Below are 25896 nucleotides of genomic sequence, written 5' to 3'. Positions count from 1 at the left end.
GCGCGTGTGAAGTTCACTTATAATGTTCATTGCTCAATTCATGATAGGAACCTGCAGCTATTAAGATCTTATTATCCGCCCAGGCAGCAGGCCTGTTGAGATGTCTTTCTTCAGCTACCCGGAGCCAGCCTTCGGATCAGAGAGACATAAAACTCCCAGACAGGGCGAGGTATACTCCACACTTCGCAGTGACTGCACATCTACACAATCAGTTTACGAATCATAAATCGTGTATTTTATCGCAACTTATTGGTCTGTTCCCGATAAGTCGCACCACATAACAAAAAAATCATCACTCTCCTGCTTACAGCGCGCGATGGTGAACAGAGCGAATACGCACATTTGTTCCTTCAGGCATCCCGTACGACCCCACACGCTTTCATCTCAACACAACAATCAGCCATCGCCCGAGTGGGTACAAAAAGGCGCCTTCAGAGGCCATAAACCATCCCCAAACATACTGCAATCGTGTCGTAGTCGCGTTAAGGAGCGACTTTCGCCCTCCCTCCCCAGGTTTGTCCCTATGGCTGCACCCCCCCCCCCCCCCCGGTTCCCCCACATCCCCGGACTTCGGCATTCGGCAGTCTACACAGATGACTGTACCGAGTTGGTACACGATCGTACGGTTCAGCACCCCGCCCTTCCACCCAAACCCACATATATATATACTCTTGGAGTCTGAAGTTATGGAGACGCTCCTACGCTCAGCACACATGCACTCTGGCGGGACATATTAGTACCACACACAGTTAGCGGGGCCGACGGGGACGACTGAATGGCAGTAGTCCACACGGTCCCGAGCCGACCTAAGGAACCGACCATGTCCCATCGACCATGCGACGACTTCCACAATACACATCTTCCAACCAGCCATACAGCATGAGACGCCAATGTGAAAGAGCGAGTCAACAGACCAATATTGCCCTGTGTGGCGCTTCATCTAGCTCATGATAAATGCTAATTCAAAGTAAAAATATGGTAAATTACAATACAAAATGCTTGGTGATAAATAATTGATACTATCGCCGCCCGTAGCGTTCTGCGCAATGAATCCGCTGTATAGATGCAAGGATCACGCTGTTAGACAGGGGCGATTCAAGCAAATCTGGTGATCAATCAGGAGATTAAGTACACAAGGCGACACGGGGACACCGACCGCTGAAAACGAGCGACCGACGAGCCTGTGACGTCAGAACACAACCTTGAAACTAATACTGCCATTCGGACACAGAAACAGCCAGCCACTACAGTCAGACGCGGGCAGCTTCAGCAAAAGGCAGCGCTAACAGAAATAAACACACATGCGCACGGCAAACTACTCTGGTGGCGCAATCTCACGGAACATGCTTTGGCAACCCGTCATGAATAACTCGACCTGGCACAAGCAGGTCAACGAAGGCTCACAACCAGAGCGCCGCTTTGGGCACCATTTGGAAACCATTGACAGGCACCGTCTCGGTAAGACGAACTTCATCAGCTGACCTGTGCTCGGCACCCACCCATGATCCTTGACGACCTATATCCGTGATATCTGCCGTAACTTTATAGAAACGCTCGCATGGCTAACTTCTCTCGCTGCTCAGACAATAGCCGGACAATATCTTGATCACCTAGGGTCGGACGGTCTTGACGCAGCGCAACTTTGTCTGGATAACTCGTGGAAGCTGGAGACAGTCACTAAGCATGTATGACGTAGTGGAAGCACCATTTCGACTCAGAGTTCCGATGTGATGAGACGGGAACACTCAGCGACTTAAACAGAATTATTATGTCAGCAGGCAGCTGCGTAGAAAATAAGGGAGTAGGCCATACCGCAAACATTCTTCAATCCTGTACTTCCAAATCTCCACAGCCGAACATGGCCTGCGCTTGAGTTGAACTGGTGAGTTGAGTTGAGCCCCGGACTCTTATCTTCTGTCGATTCTTAGCGTCCAAATCTATCAGACTCTGGACTCAACAGAAACAGCTGAAACAGCTAGCTAGCGACTTCACCGAGTCCAGATAGCGACCGGACAGCGCATTTCAGCGACTAGACAGCGCCAGGCAGCGCTACACAGCGCCAGACAGCACCAAGACAGCGCCAGGCAGCGCACTTTGGCGACGTTCCAGCGCAGTTCGGCGAGCTGAGCCTCCTCAGAACCGCTGATCTCCCGTCCAGCCATCCTCCCACCGATGCCCGATTCCCCGTCCTTTACAGCTCTACCCTCCCTCCCCGGCCGAGGACGCGGTGTTCCTACAGCGGACCGCTCTCCTGATACCCGCTGCCCTGTCCGGCGCCCGGCCCCCGCGGCCCCCGTTCGGGCACCTCTGACTCTGAGACGCTGCGCGCCGGTGTGGCGGTGCCGGCGTCGGCCGCGTCTGCCCGCTGCAGCGGCGGGGGCCTGGGCCGGTCCATCTCGGCCTGCAGCGGGTGTCGGCTGTCGCCGGGCGCGGGCGGCGCGCGCGGCAGCAGCTCGCGGTCCTCCGGCCGGCCCGACTCCTCGGTGATGGGCCCCAGCACCGGCGTGGTGGGCTCGCTGTCCAGCGTGGAGCCAGAGCCGGGCGTGGCGTACGAGGGCGCCGACTTGTAGCGGGTGCGCTGGCGCTCGGCGGCGCGCCGCTGCTGGTCCATCACCATGTCCTTGACGCCGGCCACGCGCAGACTGCCCACGCGCGGTCCGGCGGCGTTGGTGGATGCGGCGCCTGTGTGCAGTACCGGCGGTTAGTGGCAGTACGACCGGGCACGGCGCCGGCCGCGGGTCGGGGCAGCGTGCGGGCAAAACAAGGAGGCTGAGCAGACCAAATAAAATAGCTGACCAGTAATTCAGCTGACAATTAAACGCATCAATTGATAAACTAAACAAAAACAAAGCAGCACAAGCAGATTGCCAGCCAGTGCATGTGAACTGTGGGTGTTATTAGATCCCATAGACCGCCGTGTCTACGCACGACATTCTCCATAGAAGATACGCTGTGTCGATCTTAGGCACAGGAGTGAAATACGTTTTAGATGTGGCAGTCTGCGCTCCTGGTTTGCGCGCGCGCACCCTCCCGTCGCCGCGGCCTCCCGTTAGCCGGCGGCAACATTGACGAGTTAACATTGACCAGCGTATGCACAATATGAGAGCCCGGCAGTGGTGCACCTGCACCAGCCGCCACTACGTTAGAAGACAAACAACAACGTTAAATACGCTGAAAGCACACCGCGTGTGCACCGGAACACACCAACTACGTTAGGTTATAACACGAAACAATGCGACAACAACAGACATTGAGACAACATGAAAATATACATCCCAACACCGTAATTTGTGCAACCTGTGAGCTAAACAATAATACATCAGCAGAGCCTCTCCATGTTCGATACATAAGGCTTGCGATATACAGTGTGTTTTGGACGGCACATCTACAGAAGCAGACGATACACAGCCGGTAACGACGATTTAACTCTCGCCCTGGCAGGGGGGGGGGGTCGATGCGACCCCCCCCTAAGATTTTTCGAGGATAGCGTAAAAACGGCGGCGCGCAGCGCCGCCAAATTTGGCACAGCCTATGGGGCAACCTTTTTACATAAGACCTGAAAATTTCAGGTCCGGGTGACCTTGGGTCAGGTCACCAGGTCAGAAAAACCGGTACAAGGTCATGGTCAAATTTCAATTTTCTTTTTGCACCTGTCCAACTCACAGTTTTTCACTGATTTCCTTCAAACTTTCAGGATGTGCTAAGTTCACCGAGTTGTATAACATATAGTTCGGGTTTTTTGAGGTCACTGACCTGAGGTCAGTAAGAGGTCATTACGTCGTAATGTTAAGCCTATGGGAAAATACTAAATTCGGAAAATACTGGAGATATCCGCTTCGTTCTATCATTTTTGTGCTTTGAAACCACAGTACTTAACAGCAGGTCACTTGGTGCTTCTTTGTTTGGTGTACTTATCCATGGGTCAGGTCAAATGAGGTCAACTGAGGTCAAATGACGTTTTTGCCAATAACTTGGCACATAATGACGCTAGAGCTTAAAAAATGGTATCATTGTGTTCCTGGTGATCAGCCGAATCGAATGATATACGATATGACGCAATTTGGTTAACTTGAACTTAATTTATTATTTTAAGTTTACTTAAAATTTAAGAAAAACTTTAAGTACACTTAAGCAAGCTAAAAAGTATATCATTCGACGCGCCTTGATGTGCTGAGTTCACTGGTGCTTTTCTTTTTGCTCTACCTTAATTAGATCAAAAGTTATAAGCGAACAACTTTTGACCTGTTTTTAGCGAAATTTTTACATTTATACCCCCCAAAACCCCCCTAAATATTGATCTAGAGCAACCAAATTTGCACAGGGGCGAGAACTCCAGGGGGCCCACCTACCTACAAAATTTGGTGTTTCTAGGTGCCATAGGAGCCAATCGCGAGGGGGGGGGGGGGCGCATCGACCCCCCCCCCCTGCCAGGCCGTGTTATGAAAAATGCCCTGCCAGGGCGAGGGTTAACGATGGACAGTGTACACACATTGTGCAGGGAGATCCACCACCGGGGACAGAAAGCAGGCACATCCACACGAGCCAGAGATATGGACACACCTCCACGTATATCCAGATCTGTACCATACAGACCTCCGCCCAGTAACCTGGCTGACAGGGCGGGCGCAGAGCCCCAACTAGGTGGTCAGTTGTACACGGAGAATACAACGCAGGCTGGACAGGCTGGACAACCCCAAATGCGTGCAATATGCAACCCTGAGATATATGACAGGCACCTGTACGTATACTAGGCAGAGTACGTGTAAAATTTATGCAATTTAAACGGACAATATTGTAAGCTTGAAGCATCGACGACCGATAGCCTTTTGAGCGCTCTGATCTCCAGCTAAATTCGCTTAGGCATCACCCCAGGACGGAGACAATAATGTAGCTTAGCTCAAACTTAAATGTTTCTGTTTACTATACGCCAATGTCAATGGAAGAAGTATATGGCAATAAACGCCAATGTAGGTAACTAAAGACCAATTTCATCCCGGACAAAACAGCCCAATCGCCGGAGTTCCACCGGCAACACAGCCCACGCGGCGAACAGACAGCGAGCGGCCCTGTGTGTCAGACAGTGTGACTCCCCCGGCCGGTCTGCCGTTACACACTGGCCCTCAACTCACGTGGGAGCGACTCGGACGACGAGTCCATCTCGCCTGTGGAAACAGCGGAAAGGGGTCCGCTGAGGTCCGGCGCACTGCGGACTGGTCACCCAGCCGGGAAGGGCATCGCCCACACGGCAAACCAAGGGCAGCGTTCAATGCGTTCAATGCAGTTAATAGCTCAATTCGTAAAATGCAACTAAAAGGCAATCAAAGAAAATGTAAGCACGTCAAAAATGTTATAATTCAGCATTGTGAGTAAAATTGACAATGAAATACAAAACCAAGACGGTAATGTCACTAAAGATGGGCAACCAATAATGGATATGTTGGTTTAGTATGTTTGCTGAGTTATATTTCTTTTAGGGTTATTGCTATCATCGATGTTATTTTATCGGTTGTTTGATCAAGATGATTAAAAGAAGTGCATCTTAATTTTGCTTTATAGTAAAGCGTACGGGTGAACAAGAAAAAGCGTTATTGGATTACGTGTAAAACAAATAATGCTTGGCTAGTTAGCCACACACGCTTTTTGATAACGTGGTAGCTGTCAGTTATTGTGGAATTATCGTCTAAGAGCATTGTTGAGCGTTTTAGTTTATCCCGACCAGCTGTATGAAATCAATGCAATTAATGAATCGACTTGGCAATCTGCATACCAATAACATAGGCTGAAAGCAAACGAAAGGTTTTGGTAAGCGCTTCATGATTCATTACCTGATGCTTGTACATTTAACAAGAGGCTAGGATCGATCTCTTGTGGCATGATAATAAAATACTTATGTCACGAAACTAAATATCTGGAGAGGATATAGTGGTCGAAATATTATCGTGAAATTTCATGCAAAAACAAAACAAAATTAGCCGAAAATAAATAGTGTGATAGTAGAAAATGTGCTGTGAATATATGATACCAAAATAGTGGAAAGATTCCCGGCCGTGTCGACGAAAGGAGAACAGAGAGCATGCGACAGCCCCTCCACCAAAACCAGCGGCAAGCACAGGGAGCGGCGACCTATCACCAAAGCAGCGGTGCCCGCGGCGGCGGCGGCCGGCCGGGCGGCGCCACAGGCGGTGCGGTGCGGCGGCGCGCAGTGCGCCTCGGTGCTGGGTGCAGTCGGAATCGCTCCAGTGGCGGCTCTGGTCCACTGTGCGGTCATGTTCAGCTCTGTTCAGCAGCGCTGTGCACGCCTGTTCACAGTAGAGTCTCCCACCCTTGGTAGCAGCGTCGAAGGTCGGTGGCGGGCTCGGCTCGGGTTTGGGCGGCAGCTCCGGTTTGGGTGGCAGCTCCGGCTTGGGCGGCGGCGTGGCCCGCTGGTGCTGGTGCTGCGCCGGCGAGCCGGGCACCGTCAGGTGGTGTCCGTTCATGTGGTGGTGGTGTCCGTTCATGTGCGGATGGGGGTGCGGTCCGTGCAGGCCCTCCTCGATCAGAGTCATCACGGACGGGTCCAGAGAGTGCAGACGGAACACGGCCGCGCGGGCGGCCTGCTCGTGACGGCCCGAGTGGCGATGGTGCACTACCGGGTGGCGGATGACCCGGTCAGAGCGGTAACCCGGTCAGAACGAGCTTACCCGGTCAGAGGAGACCGGACCCGGTCAGAGACGAGGCACCACCGTACGAACGGCAAACTCAGACACCCAGGGAACGCAGGCACTATCAGGCAACCACACAAATACTAAAACAGCCAACAAAGCGCAAACTGCAGACCCAGGGACGAAATAAAACGGCATTCCAAACTAAACTACGCATACTAGATAACCAGGCAGCAAACATTCCAAAGGTCATACCCAGAAAGGGAAACTAGGCTGGCAAACCAGAAACTATAAAGGTGCTGGAAACAATAACAAAATGGAAAATAAAGATAGCGTGACGAAAAAGGCGTGACTATATTGACTAAACAGTTGACTAAAATGTCCTTTGCAAAGAATTGATATGGACTTTAGTAAATTGACGGAACAACGGTGTTTAACACTGCTGCCAGGGTAAAAGCTGTAAATTTCTATAAAACATCTCCTTCGCACGTCAACCACATCAGTATCATACGGCATTCACCACAGATTCCACCACAGACGGTAGACGACGTCAGCCCGACAAAACAATGGACAAACAAAGGTAGCTCAGGGTCTTTGATGAGATAAGCACCATGCAGTTTACAAGACTTAATCAGACCAGGCACGCGGGATGCAGTTTAGCTCTTAGACATCTTTTACAGAGCCCCCTAAACAAGGACCACACCAAGACGAAGGACTCACACGTCACTCCCGTCCCGTCAACACGTCTGGGGGGCGGACAGCAGGACGGCAGGACGGGAGCACATCTGTGGGACATCTGCTTGGGAGTCGATCGAGGCATGTTTACGGGAAGCAGCTCCACCTAGTCGGCGAAACTTCGCAGTCTTACATAACTCAAATAAAGCCGCTGTTGCCGACCATCAAACATCACCAAGCCATCAAGCATCACCAAGCCTACTGAATGACCTTTCAGCAACTGTGCCGCCCCCGCGGCGAGAAGCGGAACTATTAGTTCGTCCAGCTGGGACAAGGTGGCCACTGAGATAGTGCCTAGTGCCTACCAAGGGTGCCTACCACCGGGCCCTTCACAGCGCACGGGGTACTGTGCAGCTGGCGCCATAACAGTAGTGCTTGTTCTCTTTCGGAATTAAGCACAGCAGTAACACTACCTTACTTGACCATGACCTTGACACATTCTCTACTGAAAGAAGATGAAAATGAGATGAGCGAGTGTAACACCAATAAACCAGCTTAAATCTATGTTCTTATAATCTATATGGAATGTATGTTAATAGCACCATCCACCCTGTTAAAACAGATTGCATATTGCACAACACTCACTAGATAGTAACACCTACAAAAAAGGAAAACCTATACTGCAAGTAGCGTTACAAATTGATGCGATAGCAATTAACAAGTGCGTTCGTTGCAGCTGACATGACAACACGTATCTAAGTCATTAACTAGCAAATACGTGTCAGCCCGCCTTGCCTTAGGTAGCTGCCTAGCCGCCACAACAACTTACAAAATTCATAAGCTGCAACGGGTTATACTAAAAGAGGTTTGCGATATTTCAAAGTTCTAATACAATTCAAAGACAACTGAAAAAGCAATATGACGGCTTCAATCATGCTGGCAAGACATTCAAAATGATCAAATCGAACGATACTGATTGGAAAACAAAACAATACAGAATTATCAAAAACGCTAGATGAAAACAAATATGTAAACTGATAGAAACTCTTAGCCTCATGGTTTCAAATAACTAGCCTCATGTCATGGTGGAACCTGAAATGAATTCGCACTGGACCTAAGCCAGATTGTGCTCGATTGTGCTCAAATACTGTGATAGCCTCTTGACGCACGGATCATATAACTAGATATAACAATTAACATGACGTAACATCATGGTTAACCTCTTTGCATATAATTTGTTGGCAGCCAAATATCACAACATATGTAGATTCTATTGCACAAAGGCACGTCATGGATCTTCAGAGAGATTCGTGGATTTATGAGGGATTCGTAAGCCTAAAAGGTATTCTGGACCACTCTGGACACAATCAGACAGACAGTTCACAGACACAGGCGACTGAGGCACTCACATCACAGACACACAACTACTCATCACAAGTCTGTAAAGAGAGCTAATAGCCACGTTACAAGTTAGACGAGTAAGGGGTTAAAGTAAGACTGCCACCTTTGAAAAGTTCGCACAAAACCTGACACTACCAGACGGAACAGACACAGACAAAACCCCACACAGCACATCTTTTCGGGCAGTAGCTGCGAACTACTGCCCGGCACCACACGTCCGCTACACGAACTGACAGCACCAGACAACAGCAATCTCACATTACACAGTAGCAAACAACATCGTTTTATAGAGAAAATTGCACAGACCGCAGCTCACATTAGATTCCTTCACCGAAATAGCTCAAGAACAACTCCCTAATCTACACACATATTAAGATCAATTAACGAGATTATGCTTTTCAAACTTTATAGGTTTAGATGACTCTTCTTTAACACCCACCACCCATTACTGGTCTTGGACCACTTTTTAGTTGTAATCGTGAGTAACTATGACACATCTTCATTTATCCTCTCCAGGTTTAGTCTAGTTATATCCCGTCGCCCAATCACCACCTTGCCCAGCCGAACTAACGGACTGGCTTCTACCCTCCCTTCCCATCCCGGGAGTAGCCCTCAGAACTCTCCTGCATCCCAACCCAACGTAAGGCCCCATTGCCTCAGCCGCACCTCGTTAGGTTGGCCTGTCCCGGACCCCTCTCCCCTCCATCAGTAGTCTGGCCTATCCTGACCCGCCCAGGTATCCCCGCCCTGCCCGTCCCATCAGCTCGCTTTGTCCTGCCCGTCCGATCAGATCGTCTTGTCCAGCCCGTTTGATCATTTCGGCTTATCCTGGCCGCCTCACTCCTTCTCGGGGCTGGGCGGCGGCGGAGGCAGCGCGGCGGCCAGCATCCACTCTCTGGCGCGGCGGCCGACGCAGCTGCGGCAGACGCGGCGCGACACTGGCTGGTCGACCACCACGCCGTAGCGGTGCAGCGTGCATTGCCGGCAGAGCGGCGGCGCCGGCTCGTCTACGCCGGCGCGCGCGTCCCACCCAGCCAGAGAGGAGCGGGAGTTCGCCAGAGAGGCATAATTGGAGCGAGGGGTGGAGAAGCCAGAGCTGCTCAGCGAGCGCACCTCGTCCAGACTAAAATCGAGACTGCGCTGGCTGGGAGCGCGCCGGCGCAGCAGCCGACCGGCCACCATAGTGGAGCTCGGACGGTGGCCGGGAGCTGTCACACTCGCGTCCACAGTCATGGAGCGTTTGGGCGGCGCGAACCGGCCATGCATCGGGAGCCGGTGGGGCAGCTGCTCCGAGCTGGGAGCGGTCGGAGTTTCGGGCGCCGACGCGGGCGCCGCGGACTGGTCGGGAGACAGGGCCGTGTCGTCGCTCAGGCTATCGTGTGGTGTGGCAGGAGCCGAGGCGGGCAACGACAGCTGCGGACCCCCAGACGGCAGTGGCTCGCCCGCCGGTGTGGGAGGTGTAACCACCACGGCGCTGGGCACGTTAGCCGAGGTCACCACGGACACTGAGGCCGCCCCGTGTCCGCTCCCACCCTCCCCCTCTCCACCCCGGCCCGCCGACCCTACCGTCAGCTCCACGGGCCCCGCGGCGCTATCCTCCGCGACATACGCCGCATTCTCCCGCCCCTGCGCCTCGGCGGCGCGCGCGGCGATATCCACCCCCGAGTGTATGACCGGCAGGACAGCCGGCCGGGCCAGGCGCGGGTATCGCACCGCCTCGCCGTTCTCTGGGCCGGCCCGCGGGCGCCGCTTGCTGTGGAGACTGTTGGAGCGCGGCCGGGCGGCCGGCGCCGGCGGTCGTCGCCAGGAGATACCTGAGGCGGTGCGCCGCAGCGGTCCGGCTGCGTCCTCCTCGGCTCGCTCCTGCTGTAGCGCCAGCTGGGCGATCTGGCTGAAGCGCTGCGCGTTCATGCGCCGCCGCCGTAGGTGAGTGTCGATCTCCTGGTCTTCCTCGTCGATCAGGTTGGGGTTGTAGCGCAGGTGCAGCTGGGGAGAGAGGGGAGAGAGGGAGGTCAGAGCGGGAGCTGGGAGAGGGACGGGGAACACAAACTGCCGGGCGTGGTGGCGAATTAGTTTGCCCTCATGTGAAGGAAGTTGGCTGCGTTATGTTTTCAAGCCAACATTATCAGGTGTTAGAAACCACAGACACCAATGTCTCCCTGTCTGTCACCACTGTCACCAATGTCTCCCTGTCTGTCACCACTGTCACCAATGTCTGTTGTTGAAGGCACATCACCGAAGGTGTTAGAGGAAAGTCAAGTGATCAAACCGTCAGCAGGAAAACGGTGCACGTCCGTCTGCAATGTAAGCGAATCCGACAAGACAAAATTGTCAATATTTTCCATGTACTGCCCACCCGGCAGCGATTTCAATGAACGGGATCGCAGAAATCGAAATGGGGAATAGATAAAGTATACCGAAACAATAAAAGCAATCATGACAACAAATACACAAACAACAGAAACATAAAATGAAAAGCCTGGCCTAAAATACAAACGTGCTTTTGTATGGATAACTGCTTGAGCGAACAATCGAACGATCAAAATTATCGCGTATTCGGAACCGAAATTGCATGTCAGGTATCAAAGATAGTGAGAAACCAATGAAAGAATAAGTGACAGGGACGTCAGAGTACGAGCTATAGGAACCATATTAAAGCTTTCGTGACCACTTTCGGGCACATACCGAGGCATAAGCTGAAATGAAAAGCGTTCCCCTCCATGTATGCAGTTCTTAAATCACCGTTAGAGAGAAAACCAGCACGCAGTAAGGTGAACTTCTATCAGAAACGCGTGCAACTGCAAAAGCCAAACGCCTATCCGGTTATAAGTGTAAATGAGTAGGTCGAATAGCGAGAAGGCGATATTTGTTTGTGTACGGATACGTGTACGAGTAATTACGTAAGTGTACGAGAGAAAATCGCGCAGCAGCGGGCCAGGGCAGACAGATTGCAGGTCTGCACTGCACTGCTGCTGCTTTACCATCGAGAGAAGGCGTTCCAACACCGACACCGACAACACACACACACTTGGTGAGCCCGGCACAGGGCAGCACAGACAGCACGGACCGGTCCCCCGGCCGCGGGAGAGAGAAGGTACAGAGGGAATGCGCACTATACCTTTATCCGTGGACGCTGCAACCACGGCCAGTACGCACAGTTATTACCTCAGCCAAACAAGTTACCCGCTCAACAAATCAGCAGTAATTGCGACGGCAAAGAAAGAACTACGTCCCCGGGTGGTAGGTCAAAAACAAGGTCCAGTGCCAAACAGATGGCATGCCATGATAAAAATAAACGATAACTTGAACCGCAAACGTAGTGTATGAAGCGAAACTATACGAAACCTGTATATACAGTAGCCACAATGCTATGAACAAAATAAAACAGCCGCAGCGACTAGCAAGTGATATCCTACAGCTTGTTCCCTCACAGCAACGTATGCGACTTCTCCTACCTCAGTTCTCAACGTCCTTCCGGGTCCTTCTCCGCATCTCGCTGTACCGTACCTTGTTGTAGGGGTTGCTCCTGAAGGCCTTCCTCAGCAGGTGTCCGTCGGCCGGGAACGTCTTGTAGTTGTCGTCCGGGTTGAATCGGCCGCTGAGCGGCGTGCCCGGCGCCGTGCCTGAGCCATGCTCCACGTCCACTGACCTGCGACAAGGTCATTTAAAGTCAGAAACCGGTGGTGAAGGGGTCAGTTGATAACACGGGGCATTGATACTCACACCAAAACCGACTCTGACATTGACACTAGCACATACGCCAAAAACGACACATTTTTAACACTGGAAACTATGCATATTAACACTGAGACCGGTGCGGAGTCCGTATCAGCGTGCATATACTCAGCGTAAGCATCTCCCTGCGTCTGGGCTCCTACCCACCGCTGACCATTCCCGTCACTCACTGCGCCTGAGCCGGCGACGCTGAAGTGGTGGAGAGCCGCCGGGACAGCCGCTCCCTGAGCGTGCCCAGCCGGCTGAGCGGGCGGGCCCCGATCGAGCTCTGCTGGGACAGTTGGCGACGTAGCGCCTCCTGACGCCGGCGCAGGTGCACCATCTCCTCCTCCGGCAGGAAAAAGTCGCCCTGGGAGAGAGAGGACAGGTCAGAGGGGTTAGTCAGAGGGGTTAGCAAAGTTAGCAGGGGCGGGGTCAGGAAAAAGTCGCCCTGGCACGTAGAAGTCAGAGGTCAGAAAGGTTAGACGGGTTAACGGGGTTAGCGGGAGCAGAAAGTCTCACTGGGGCAGGGATCAGATCGTCAGGTTAGAGGGGCTAGCGGGAGCAGAAAAAGTCTCCCTGGGGCAGAGGTCAGGTCGTCAGGTTAGAGGGGCTAGCGGGAGCAGAAAAAGTCTCACTGGGGCAGAGGTCAGGTCAGCGGCGTTGGCGGAGTTAGCAAGATGCAGGAAGAAGGCGCCCTGCCAGCGGGAAAACGGAGAGGTCAGTCGGATTTAGTCATGGAGGTTAGAGGGTTGGTGGGGTTAGCTCGTGGTAGGAAGACGTGGCTCTGTCACGGAGAGGCGGCACGGTCAGCCGGTCTCAGAGAGGTTGGCGGGCTTATCAGGGGCAGAGGGAGTTGACAGCAGATATGGTGAGACTGGATCACCTGCTCCGCTCAGTCACACAATGCATAATAGCCAATCAAGCGATACGTTAATATATCGCATACAATCGCTGAACTTTGCGACAATGCGTTGTCATGGTAACATGGCAGTTCGCTTCAGTGACACCATTTTAGAAGCATACCATTCGCGATAACAGCGACGGTTGCAGATGTCTCTGCGATTACCAGATAGCGCTGAATTGCTTTGGAGAAGCTGCAATAAATCTTATGGCGGATCTCTGCAACGGCCGGAAGCGGACTGAGATACATACAGAAGGCAGTCGCCTAGCCGACAACTTATCGCTTTGAAGGTAACAAATCTGCCAGAAGCGGGAGTGCCTTTGAGAGATGCCACGATTTACCCGAGTAATGCTATACTTATGTTCTAGTGATCTTGGCTACGCTGACATTTCAAACAGAAAAGTTTCACGTGAATCTTGACGTGGCAATGAACATCAAATGGCTGGAGAATTGATGAGGATCATGTATGAAAGTGAATTATGCAGACAGATGCACTATAATCCAATGAATTGAAAAATGACGCATTATAAAACATCGGAATACCAATAGATGCCCTCATCAAATACCCACCCCGCCTGCCCCCTCAATATAAAGACGCCAACCTTTCGTCAAGTGTGGTGTGTGGGGGGGGGGGGGGAGAAGGGAGTCAACGGGCGCTACCCACCTCTCCAGAGCCGACGATGTCGACCTTCTTGGTCTCGGCGGCGGCCGCCGGGCCGTACAGATTGGCGTAGTGCTCGTCCAACACCAGTTTGTCGTACAGACGCGCAAGACTCGAGTCGAGGCTGTCACTGATCAGCAGCGGCTTCAGGTACTTTTCGTCAAAGTGCTCCAGCCGCTCCTATCATGTGAGGGAGAGGAGCGGTCAGCAGTGGCAGCGCTACGATAAATGCTTGACGTCCGGAGCCAAATGAAAGGCGAGAGCTTCATGCATCATTCCAAAAGACAACGCTCATAAAATAAATGCAATAAACTCCTCGCTGCAATACATGGAGGAGTTATATACATGGAGTTTATCGTATAATTCATTTGTCGACTTCATCTACTTATAGATGACCCAACGAAATAAGTCTAAGTAAGAACATATAAGGTACTCTTTATCAGCCGTCCCAGTTCCAGCCATCCCTAGCCCACTTTCGACAGTCTCTGATCACTCTGGTCACCTTGAAGAAGTTGGTGCCGCGGTACCCGATGATCTCCTCGACTCCTGCCGTGATGTGGTCCACGGTGGTGGCAGCTATCTCCTCGGCCAGCGTGGGGTCCTCCGTCTCCTCCAGCTTGATGTTGAACAGGCTCACCAGCAGCTTGATCGTAGAGCCCTGCAGAGAGACATGGCGCCTGTTATAGCAGTCTCCACGACAGTACAGGGGAATATTTGAACGATTTATTTCTCCGTACTAATGAAGTCATTCAAACACATTTCAGCCTGGCTGGTTATGAATTCGAGTAACATTCAACTTTTATTATGACGAGCTTTATCATGACTAGCGGTCGGTTTGAATGATTATTTGTTTCTCTTTCTATGATGTGGTATATTCGACTACTGAATGATGTTCCACTTTTCACAGGCAATTATTTGCCTGGAGTGGTAGGCTGTGCGGCATCACACGGGCTGAGTTCACAAATTATAGCCTTGTCCCAATGCTCACAATCGACACGCTTAATTGCGTGATAAACGGCACAACTTAGCACTCCGGCCAACTGATAGCTTCTGAGGAGGGGAACATCATTCTGTAGTCGACTATACATCCTATAGGACAATCATCCGATCAGGCGGGTCTGATGTGCGAGAACCATGTGACATTTCTGCTCGACACGACAAGAATCCCACTCTCCTACCCACCTCTGCCGGCTGCGGCAGGGCCGCGTCAGCCCATCACCCACCATCCACCGCTATCAGTCCAACTCACCTGAATGAACACGGTGAACAGAATGATGAAGAGGGTAGTGGTGACGAAGATGCGCACCGTCATCGGGTCGATCTGTGAGTCCCGCAGCATGACCACCAGCGAGAAGCCGACGGCGCCGCGCAGACCGCCGTACGCCATGATGAACTGCTCCTTCTTACCGATACGGCGCAGACGGCGGAAATTGGCCATCCAACACAGCAGATATACGCCTGTAGGAGAAATACAGGGTGCATCAGAAATGTGTTACATGAAAGGTATGACGTCAATGACGCGGTGCAGTAAATACGTTTGCTGAGCTGCATACCTCAGTCGTACTGATGACCGTTTTAGTAAGCTTTGGGCGCTACGCAGTCCGTGGCAGGCATAAAAACTATTTTCACATTCCGGGAGTTACGCGTTTTGCATGACAGCCATCAATTATGTTTTATATCTTATCCTGCCCTAACGGCACAAGACTATCTACACTCTCTAGTCTCGTCACTTCAGGCTGGATAGACTCAGCCGGCCCCCCGACCAGGCTCCTCCGTCAACATTAGAGCGGCGGCCGACAGCTTGGCAGATGTCTGTGCAGTGTTTAACCATCATCCTAATCACCCCAGTAACTGACATGACGTCGGCACACGCCGACAAGACGGCTGCTGCGGAGAGCACTGATGCATCCCGACATAAAGCGAGGAGAGGGGCAGATACAGAGAGGCCACCCACCCGATCCCAGCCCAGCCCGGCCGTCGTGGACCGTCGACAAAGGGTCAATACGAAACAGCGGCCGGCTACGGAGCGGATGAAGCATTCCCCGGGGACGGGGGCGGGAGGGGGTGATTGAACCGCCCAGCGTCGCAGAATAATGTGCAATGTTTACGGTATTCGCGCCGGTTGGGAAAGACGTCAGTTACAAAGCTACAGCGTGACAGCGTCAGTTACAAAAGTTACAAGAGTGAGAGGCATTACAAGTAAACTTCAGAGTTACTATTGTGAATAATCATTGCTCCCGCAGCAGAACTCCCGCAAAGCTATACTGCACATACGGAGTTGAAATGGGATTCCGTCTCGCGCCAATGAATTCCCCGCGAGCGATTCATCTCTGATTTAAAAGTTAAATGAATACTGGATGCATAGTCCAGAAGTTAGGAAGCACAAACTTCATACTTTTAAAAGTTAGGCCTCCCACCCTCCTACCACTTTACAGGCTAGCTTGACAAGCTAAAATCGCAGCTGTATGATGGTGATGACGTCGTCACTTACCGACAAAGCGCACCACTAAACAGAGCACCAGCGTCCAGAGGGCGAATCCCGTGTGCCACTTATGATCGTCACTGACCAGCACCATTCCCAGAAACATGAAGATGATGGTGTCGCTGGTGGAGCTGTTGGTGGTAGGGGTGGGGAAGAGGGTCAATAGGGAGTTTTGACAATCAACCAAGGCTACAGAAGATTGTAATACGCATTACGCGTGGAGGCAAATATGGCTCAGATATAGGGTTAGACAGCAATACAAAGTGGTCAACAATTAACACGTAATAACCTGACATGTGCTCATTTAATATACCATTTGTTTTCTACTATTCGATAATAGCCAGCAGAAAATTCGACTGAAACATTACTATGTCAGCACAATATAAACGGTGAAAATCTCACACAAGCTTCATCGTTAGGCGGGACCCGAGGTCACAACTGTATGTCCTCTCCATGTCCTCTCGAGCACCCCAAGAGGCAGATCTGACGGCCCGCCTATAAAGTGTCTGACCTATCCGCGCCAGTCGTCTCACCTCGCCATGGTGATGAAGTACTTGATGGTAATGTACGAGTTCTTTGAGATATTCTTCATGGCGTAGTGGGCCTGTACGACGCCGCAGCCGACGCAGGCGATGATACCCGAAAAGTGGACCAGCTCGGCAGAGAGGTAGGCCAGGTAGGCCATCGCCAGTAGGGACAGAGGCTCCACCACTGTGCGCAAAGGAGGTAGAAATGAAAGGCCACAGCACAGACAATGGCGATAGGAAACTTGCGGATCAGAGTGCATCACATGAAAAAAGATGACACATCGTAGTTTAAGCACACCACAAGTTACTCACAGAAAACATATACAAAATTAACATACATCCCAGCTTATATATTTAAACACAACATGTAAAAATTTTCAACACCAAAAGCCATCGGTGTCACGTCGTCCAGAAATCGGTCCAGTACACGGGACTCGGCGACTGTATGCCTGCTCGGATACGACCTTCCCCGGCGGAAAAGTGGGTACACGGGAAAAGAGTGGCAGTGGGCCGACGCCCGACACCTAGGTGTTTCCGGTGCCGGGTTTGGCTGTGACGAGAGATCGACACAGGTCGCTACTTCCTACCGGGCCGAACGGCACACAGACAGGCCGGCAGACAGACAGACAGTCAGACGACGACAGACAGACAGACAGACAGACAGACAGACAGACAGACAGGGGGAGGGGCTGACTCAGACACCACAGCCACAGACCAGGGAAGGGGCGGCCGCCGGGACAGCAGCAGCCACCAGCTGCTGCAGCCCCGCCTCGTCCGGCCCGGATCCCAGATAGCGAGCCGACGTCCGGTCAGACGGAGAGACTATCCCCGGCTGTCGGACATAGTCATGGACATTGGACATGGACCGTTCCACACACCCACACACGGAGCAATCTGGCTCCTGGCTTAAACAAACAGATCAGGAATCCACCACAGACAGCTCAATTAGCACTAATTCCACAGCCACTCCAGGTCTTCCAGATCACAGTTCAAACAGCTGTCGCGCAGCATTAAACAATTAACGAGTCCATATCACAGCTCCTGTATACATTCCATGTCAATAGTTTTTTTTTTGCGTACCAACGACAACTCGTGAAGTCAGCCCAGTCCAGGTCATCCCTCAACACAATTCACTCATTCCTCAATATAACCATTTTTGTCAATAATAGCCAAACACATCCCCCACCTCTTTCAACACCTCACACACTCCCCCTCACATCTCCCTCCCAATATCAGTCCACTGACCACCCATCACTCGACACTCACCCCTGACGTCGGGCGTGTATTTGGTGATGATAGCCGTCAGCACGCCGAACACGATACCGATGGCCAGACCGCCCAGCGACACACAGAAGAAGGCGGCTATGGCGAGCAGTACCTGGTCGTAGGTCACTGGTACGTCCTCCGAGTTGGCGAACACCACCATGGCGTTATAGAGCACCACAGTGACGGCGTCTGATGGCGGAACGGGGGGGGGGGGGAGAGTTGCTGAGCGTCATGGGGCGGGTCACGAGAGTGGGCGGTGTCTGGATGCCGGCACGAATGGACGCGTCACGCATGAGGACATGGAAATAACTAGTAAGCGTCAGTTATAAGCTGGATTCACGGTACCGTTAAGCACATAGGCATAATACTGTCTTTTTAGACATCAAGAAAAAGGAAGATATAGTAAGGGAACGCCGCAAATGAATGACGACTCGACAGTGCGCATTGCGTGAAGACACGCGGGTCTGGGTTGTTTACAGACTACACCGTACTTTAAATGGGTGCGACCCCGCCCAGCTCGGACAAATAACATCAATTATCAGCCCCAGTGCCGAGAATAACGAGAATGAAAACAAAACGCGACACCGCAGCGGCCTTCGTCTTGCGGTGTCCTTGTTAGAGACGCGCTGTAGTAACGCATTTGAGCTACTTCTAGAGAATATCGAAACTGTCCAAAAACATCGGTGGCACGAATGAAAATCTCCTAAACAAAATAGTGATTAAACGCAAAAAGTCTGGCAACAAGGCGGAATTCACAAGTCCATGAACATTGAAGGTCAGAACCGGATTTATAAGTCATTGTAAATTCAAATCATCCACAGCGCGCCGCATCACAGCAACTCATGATGAATAGTCAGTCGGTGGTTGGGGAATAACCAGCGGGCCCACAGCGCCCCTCTGCCACTGTTCACGTCACTGCGCACTGTGCAGCATCCGTCGGGGTTCCCTGACCACCGGCCTCTCTGGGGGAGCAGTTCTCAGCGAGACACAGCCTTAGCCGCTATGCACAGGGGCGCCTAGCCGTTCAGAATAGCCTCTCCCACAGGGAGCCTCACTTCGAGGAAATTAGCCCTTTAGGAAACTTTTCCAATGAAAAGTAACGGATTCTCCTTGACGAAAGCTGATCGTTTACGCGCTCCCCGATGAAAATGATCGTTTAACAAACCTCGAAGAAAAACTCATTACGAACACTGCCCTATGAAACTGACCCATAAGGAGGCTATTCCAAATGAAACTGACCGTTGAGGAGACTCTCTCCGAAGACGAGGAAGTAGAGGTCCTTGTTGACGCCGACCTCCTGGAAGATGGCCAGCACCGCCACCGGGTCCACGGCCACGATCAGCGAGCCGAACGTCAGCATCTGCACCAGGCTGGGGAACACGTCCAAAGGATGGTCAGAACACTGACCGCATCTGTATGGGGCTGGAGAGCATGCATAGGAGGGAGGTCGGAACACTGCTTTCCTATGTTAGTGTCTTCAGAATGAGAAGCATGTCTATCGTCCAGAGAGGTCACCAACCACACTCGTTACAGGTGATGCAGTATTCCAAGATCGTCACTGATAGGTAAATGAAGTTGCTAGGCGTATAAAGCGGAAGACCTGAAACACCAATCAAGAAATACAAATGCACAAGAAACGTATAATTTTACAAGCTCATTGCTCCGGGTCGAACACGGTGAGTACCTACAGCCACCGTATACTGAACTCACGGCTATTAGATTGGTCACAAACAAAACGTTTACGCAACACGGTCGTTGGTGACAAACAGTTCGTCGAAGCACGGCGGTCTCCGGCCGCCGCCGGACCCTTTCTTCCTCCGCTCGTGTCTTTCCCGGACATGTTCAGTCGACCCCAGCCTCCGCCGTCACTGGGCGGCATCTGGAGCGGCCGCGGAGTGACCAGCGCCCCTGGTCAGGGAAACCGCCGAGCGCGGCTACATCGTACAAAAGAGGCGATCAAACCAGACAAAATCACCATGAGAGGGCAATCTGGCGGCGTTTATCAGACGTTACACAGCTGCAACACGTGTAGGGGCTGACGAAAGCCGACAGACAAGGTGTTTGCAGAAAGCAGTGGCCAGTTAGTGCGAAATGTACATGTGTGCCTGTGTGTTTGACGAGTTTCTTTTGTCTATATGCTGGTGAGCTAGTGTATGCGGACCACCTGACGAAAACAAACGTGTAGGAGGCTGGATTCGGAGGGGAACACCGCACACAACGGTTTGTTCAACGTCAGGAGAAGGGAGAAGGGCTTTCCGGCACGTGAAAGCGAAACAACATGGCTTAGCTTTACACGGGATGAGATGTAAAGGCACCAACCTGCCCTAACACACGTACAGAACTGGAGCAAGACAGTTACAAGACCACTCTGACCTGGGTGACGATCAAGGAGCGATCTGACCAGGGTAACGTATACGGTCCGCTCTGGCACGAGAGATGTCCTACCTGATCTGGGAGACGTCGTAATGGTCGGCCGGGATCATGCTGGAGCCCATGGCGCCCGCCTTGGCCAGGCCCCACAGCGCAGGGCTGATAATGAACATGTTGAACAGCGTGCCCTGCCGGACGAAAACACAGAAACGGGTCAATAAGACATACAAATAGAGACGGGCATCTTTACGGTCACAAGGCAAAATAACAACATACGTGTGCATTGTGTAATGAACGAGGAATCATTTCCCGAGATTGAAAAGCAAGTATTCGTAGTAAAATTTCATTAAAGCTTCATCAGTTTCAGTTCATTGACGTGTCGCTTGCCGTCTCATTCCAGCTCTGCCATCACTATTTTCGTATCTGGTGCGCCATATCATGCAGCATCATAATCACTCCCCATATTGTATTAAAGGACTTTCCAACGCCCCCCCCCCCATTCCCCACTGCCTCCTGACGTGTCCTCTCCGTCCCCCCCCCCCCAGCAACTCAACGGAGCCCGTTTGCCGGGCACGCGCCGTCATTTTACCGTCCTGACGTAAACAGCGCACTGCCGACAGACCAGTGACCTACTCGGCTCAACAGTGAGTCTGGCCGCGTGTGCGTGCGTGCGTGTGGGCGCGTCTGTTTGTGGGTGGGGTAGGGGAGGGGCCCATTGTGGTATGGGTCTGTGCAGTGTCATAGGTCGAGATGACACGCGACTTCGGACGCATTTAGGGATGTTGCACAAACACATCTGCAAATGAACCGAAAGCGAACTGGAAAGGATAATTTCTCGAGGAGAAATTTAAAAGCGGCACGATTCGGACCCCATATTGTCTACGTGTAGTCGAACTCCATAATTAGGAGTTAAAGGTAGACTGCCACCTTTTTTCCACAAAACGGTTTTCACTAGAGCTGAGCCACCTATGTCCCAGACTGAAGTCGGTTTTCCGAAATTCGAACCCGTTTGCGAGAAATCGGAGACCAAAGTTCAGTTTGATGCCATTTTTTTAGTCCAAGAAAACCGACATCTCTACTGTTTATCGATAACTTTGAAACATGAATTTTCTTATCTTTTGGTAAATATATGTCAAAACTTTGATTGTTTCGAGATCAGAGAAGAATTTTGGAGAGTCAAAATAAAAGTTAAACTTATATATTCAGTAGTTCATTTTTTCCAAAAAAGTGTGGGAAATGGGGTTTAACATGGGCCAGACCCATTCCAAATGAGCCATGATTTTTAAATGTTTTACGAACTTAAATGCAAAATAAATTAAACATGGCCAATTTCTTATGAAATCATATATTAGTAAATCATAAAATACCTTACTTTTTCACATAAAATGTAATAATCTTATGACCTTGAAGTCTAGTGATGTGTAAACATTGTCGCTAGACATTAACCGATTGATAATTGTATGATAATCGACATTTTTTTCGCGATTCACGTGATGATACTTTGTCAGGTGAATTCTAAAATTTTGTTTTGTCCAGGGAATAAATCATAGGCCGATCTGAGAAAACTTTTTGAAGGTGGCAGTCTTCCTTTAAATAGTTTACGCCTAAAGCAGAACGATGCTGTGATATTGCATCAGCTTTCGGCCACCTTTACCATCACAGGTCCGTTCCCATGAATAGATTAGCCGTTAGCATTCTTAACTCTGATATTCTAGAAGTACACCAAAGGTCCCAATGCGGCCGAGTGATCTATGACTCCAACATCCGGTCTGTTAGGGAGCTGAAATACTTCCGTTCTTCTTACGCAGCAACACTCGGGTCCCCGGGGCACTCTGCCATTTGTTGGGTCCCCGGTGGCACTCAGTCAGCACGCGGGTCCCCGGTGGTACTCACAACGACGGCGAAGATGAGCACCGATCCCAGGTTGTCCATGAACGCCCGATCGTGGAGTGAGTAGGAGGCCTCCAGTACGATCCTACGAACGGAACACAACAGGAACAGTCAATGGCGGATACATGGCGTCAGTCACACTCGACAGAGGTTTTCAATCAACCATTCATCAGCGCCTGTGTAGGTAATGAATTCGTGACAGGAAAATCACAACAAAGCCACAACAAAAGACCACAGCACACACAAACGATATTGGTACGATCCGCATCCAAACATCTATAAGCCATTAGGCCATGGCTGTCTCGGTCCTCCCACTGCATTTGGGTGGAGTTCCAATGGACACCAGCACCGGTCAATGCCACCAGAGTGCTAAACAGATGGCCAGCCGGCTAAACGCATCGGGTATAGACGGTACGAACACATTACAGCAATCACAGTGGCATCAAACACACTACAGAGGGGCGTTATACACCTCATCATGCGGCCCACCGAGACTATAGCGATCAATTTCGTTGTGTTGAACGTTCATACGGCGGTATTCGCAGCGATACTATCTGTAATCTGTAGTCCGATACTATCTGTATCGGTGATACCTATCTGTAAAAGTCGCCGGCCCCGCTCGGTGTAAATGTACAGACCGGTCGCGGGGCGGGGCAGGGACGACACGCCTATCAGTGTTTGCCCGTCGGAGCGGGAGCGGCAGCTCAGAGCTGCTGTCTGACCTTGTGAGATACACAGCCGCGTGGCGGTGATTAGAGCACCAGTAGTGAGAGTATCAGACACCACGCCAGGGATGAGATCGGAGAGGGGATCAAATAATGGGATACGGGGACAGCTAGAAAGTGTAATAACAGAATTAGCATAAATGACAAACTATCTTTTGTTTCATCTCACATCCGGCATAAACAAAAAACAAATGTTTTTACGCCTAAAAATGTTTCACCTATCTCACTAAAATATTTGGGGTGAATTGTCAAATTCGAGTAAAATACGGGCGAGTTTTGTCAAGAAACAACGCTCTAGCTCTACTGGGTGGGCCACAATCTGCTGTGCAAATTTTGGCCACGTGACCGTTGCTGACCTCTGTAGGTCAAACAGCTGGGAGTGCCGCCGAATCACTTGGACTGTGGATTGGGCATGTCATGGCCCACATTGTGTGCGAGTTTCAGCTTGATCGGAGGTGTCCCGAATCTGGGCTGAATCCGGGCTGAATCTGGGCTGAATATGGGCTGTCTTGACGGACATGTCAGGAGCAACAAATTGTTTTAAATATCGTGAAGTGAACTGATGACTAAACCCTGCTAAAACTAAACCCTAATCAAAGCAACTACTGGCTATGTCACATCGCCGGCCTATCCCTAATCTCTGAGCCATTCGGACTCCATGACCTCCGTTCGAGTGGATAAATCCGCGGAGCGCCGGGTGTCGCTGAGACCAGAGGACGTTCAGCAGCAGCCAGAAGATTCAGCCACCAGCGTGTCTGGGTCGCCAGCCACTCGATAGATAGATTTGACGCTGACCGCGGCCCGGGACCTATCGAACTCTGTCTGGCTGGGGTCTATCGAATTCCGTTCCCGTCCGACCGAAGGCCTATCGAGCTCAGTTTTTCATCCGGACACGGACCGGGCATGACTGAAGGCATCGAACACCGGGGGCGTGAGAGAAACTCAAAAGGAACGTCTCATCTAAGCGCTTATGTGAAGCAGGTCAGCACTTACCAAGGAACGACTCTGACGACTAAGAGAGCAGGCAGTGCAAATTTAATGATCGATACAACCAGGGCCAGAACAGAAAGATCCAGATAAGATAGCCACCATTGATGCTGCTATTGTAACCAGATGATTAATCGTCCAGCAGCGACCGTCCACCTGAGCAACCTAAATTGTTAGATCAACACCGAGACACGCATCAAAGCAGACCGGCAAGATGAGGGGGACCGGTTTCGGAGACGCTCCGGGCCGGACAGTCGGACTTCACTCTCCAGACGCTCCGAGAGGACAGGTGGTTTCATTGTGCCTGAACAGACGGGAAGAGTCGGCTAGAGTCGACACTGACTGGCAGCTGATGGTCCATCCGGTATCGATATTGAGCATCTAGCTAACAATAAACCAGGAAAAGTCCAGATTTGTTTCTGAAACGCTGCATTCGAAATCGAGAGAAGTTTCAAATCTTCTAGAGCTAGTGCGCTGTGTTGTAACAAATAATGCCCCTTGAACAAACTTCGCTTTTGGGATCAGTGAACCATTCTGACGAGCGCATTATAACATGTAACTGAACGGCCTGCGAGCAGCGGCACCAGTAGCCCGGCACCAGTACTTGGGCCCCGCACCACCGACAGTGACCCAGCCCTGGCCCGGCCTGCGTGCGGCCGCACCAGTGTCCAGTAGCCCGGCACCGGTACTTGTGCCAACACCACCGACAGTGACCCAGCCCTGGCCCGGCCTGCGTGCAGCCGCACCACCCACGCCACAGCGGTGAGCCATTACCGGGCTGTTTTTGTCCGTAGCAGGTCGATACTACGACTTGGATCCACTGGCGGCGGCAGACCACACTCCACAGTCCACAGTGAATATAGCCCTGCCACAGTGTCCACTGTCCATCCTCGTGACAACGATGTCTGCTGTCCAGACCACTGGCTACGAACTTGGACCTCTACTATCCACTCCACATTGTCTACAACACAGTGTCCATCATCCAGTGTCCACTACACCCTTCACCTTCCACACCCATGTCCACTCCACAGTGGCCTACGGCGGCGTCCACCACTCCACTGATAACCAAGATCAGGGCTGCGGAGTCGGAGTCGGAGTCGGAGTCGGAGTCGGTCGGAGTCGACAGTTGTGACCGGAGTCGGAGTCGGAGTCAGAGTCGATTTTAGAAACCCGAGTCGGAGTCGGAGCCGGAGTCACCGAAAATCTGTCGACTCCGCATCCCTGCTAGGTCTGCGGAGTCGGAGTCGGGAGTTGGAGTCGGTCGGAGTCGACAATTCTGCCCGGAGTCGGAGTCGGAGTCGGAGCTGGTTTTTGAAAGCCGGAGTCGGAGTCGGAGTCGGAGTCGCCGAAAATCCATCGACTCCGCAGCCCTGACCAAGATGTCCACGCCACGTTATCCACTAGTCAGTGTCTAGACTGGAGCTATTTGAGACCAGACACAGCAGCTGGCTTATTTTAGAGTCAACGCCTTCAACGTCTAACACAGGAAACGAATGGACCTTCCAAAACCTCCTATCAGCTTAAAAGCGCCAGCACGAAACGCCAGACTTTGCAAAGAGAAGAGCTGGCTCAACAGCTAACATGACAGAGATTGAAGGTCATTTATCTTCGGAATTTATCGAAGACATGTTAGCGACCTCCTAAAGATTAGGG

At 51.6% G+C, this 25896-nt stretch overlaps 1 protein-coding gene across 8 annotated transcripts in view; it reads right to left on the bottom strand.

Annotated features, from left to right (window-relative positions):
- Nucleotides 1–212: 212 nt before the first annotated feature.
- Nucleotides 213–25896, bottom strand: part of LOC122390959 (Na(+)/H(+) exchanger protein 7-like) — a 60345-nt gene continuing 34661 nt past the window's right edge. For 4 of the 8 annotated variants that reach the window (XM_043384433.1, XM_043384430.1, XM_043384429.1 and 1 more), the window contains 14 exons: nt 22535–22616; nt 20717–20829; nt 19511–19641; nt 18272–18460; nt 17012–17189; nt 16488–16609; nt 15246–15454; nt 14499–14654; nt 14000–14176; nt 12623–12801; nt 12225–12366; nt 10532–10703; nt 5130–5162; nt 213–2682 (listed from right to left, as the gene is read on the bottom strand). In XM_043384433.1, coding sequence (XP_043240368.1) covers nt 2234–2682; nt 5130–5162; nt 10532–10703; nt 12225–12366; nt 12623–12801; nt 14000–14176; nt 14499–14654; nt 15246–15454; nt 16488–16609; nt 17012–17189; nt 18272–18460; nt 19511–19641; nt 20717–20829; nt 22535–22616 — 2332 coding nt within the window. In that variant the 3' untranslated portion in view covers nt 213–2233. The remainder of the gene's footprint in view (nt 2683–5129; nt 5163–10531; nt 10704–12224; nt 12367–12622; nt 12802–13999; nt 14177–14498; nt 14655–15245; nt 15455–16487; nt 16610–17011; nt 17190–18271; nt 18461–19510; nt 19642–20716; nt 20830–22534; nt 22617–25896) is intronic. The other 4 variants (XM_043384435.1, XM_043384434.1, XM_043384431.1 and 1 more) reach the window with 2 other exon arrangements.

Source organism: Amphibalanus amphitrite, unplaced genomic scaffold (genome assembly GCF_019059575.1).
Source record: "Amphibalanus amphitrite isolate SeventyFive unplaced genomic scaffold, NRLGWU_Aamphi_draft 000416F_arrow, whole genome shotgun sequence".
Classification (NCBI taxonomy): Eukaryota; Metazoa; Arthropoda; class Thecostraca; order Balanomorpha; family Balanidae; genus Amphibalanus; species Amphibalanus amphitrite.
Note: the sequence above shows the minus strand (reverse complement) of the source record. Positions and strands in the feature narration are given on the sequence as shown.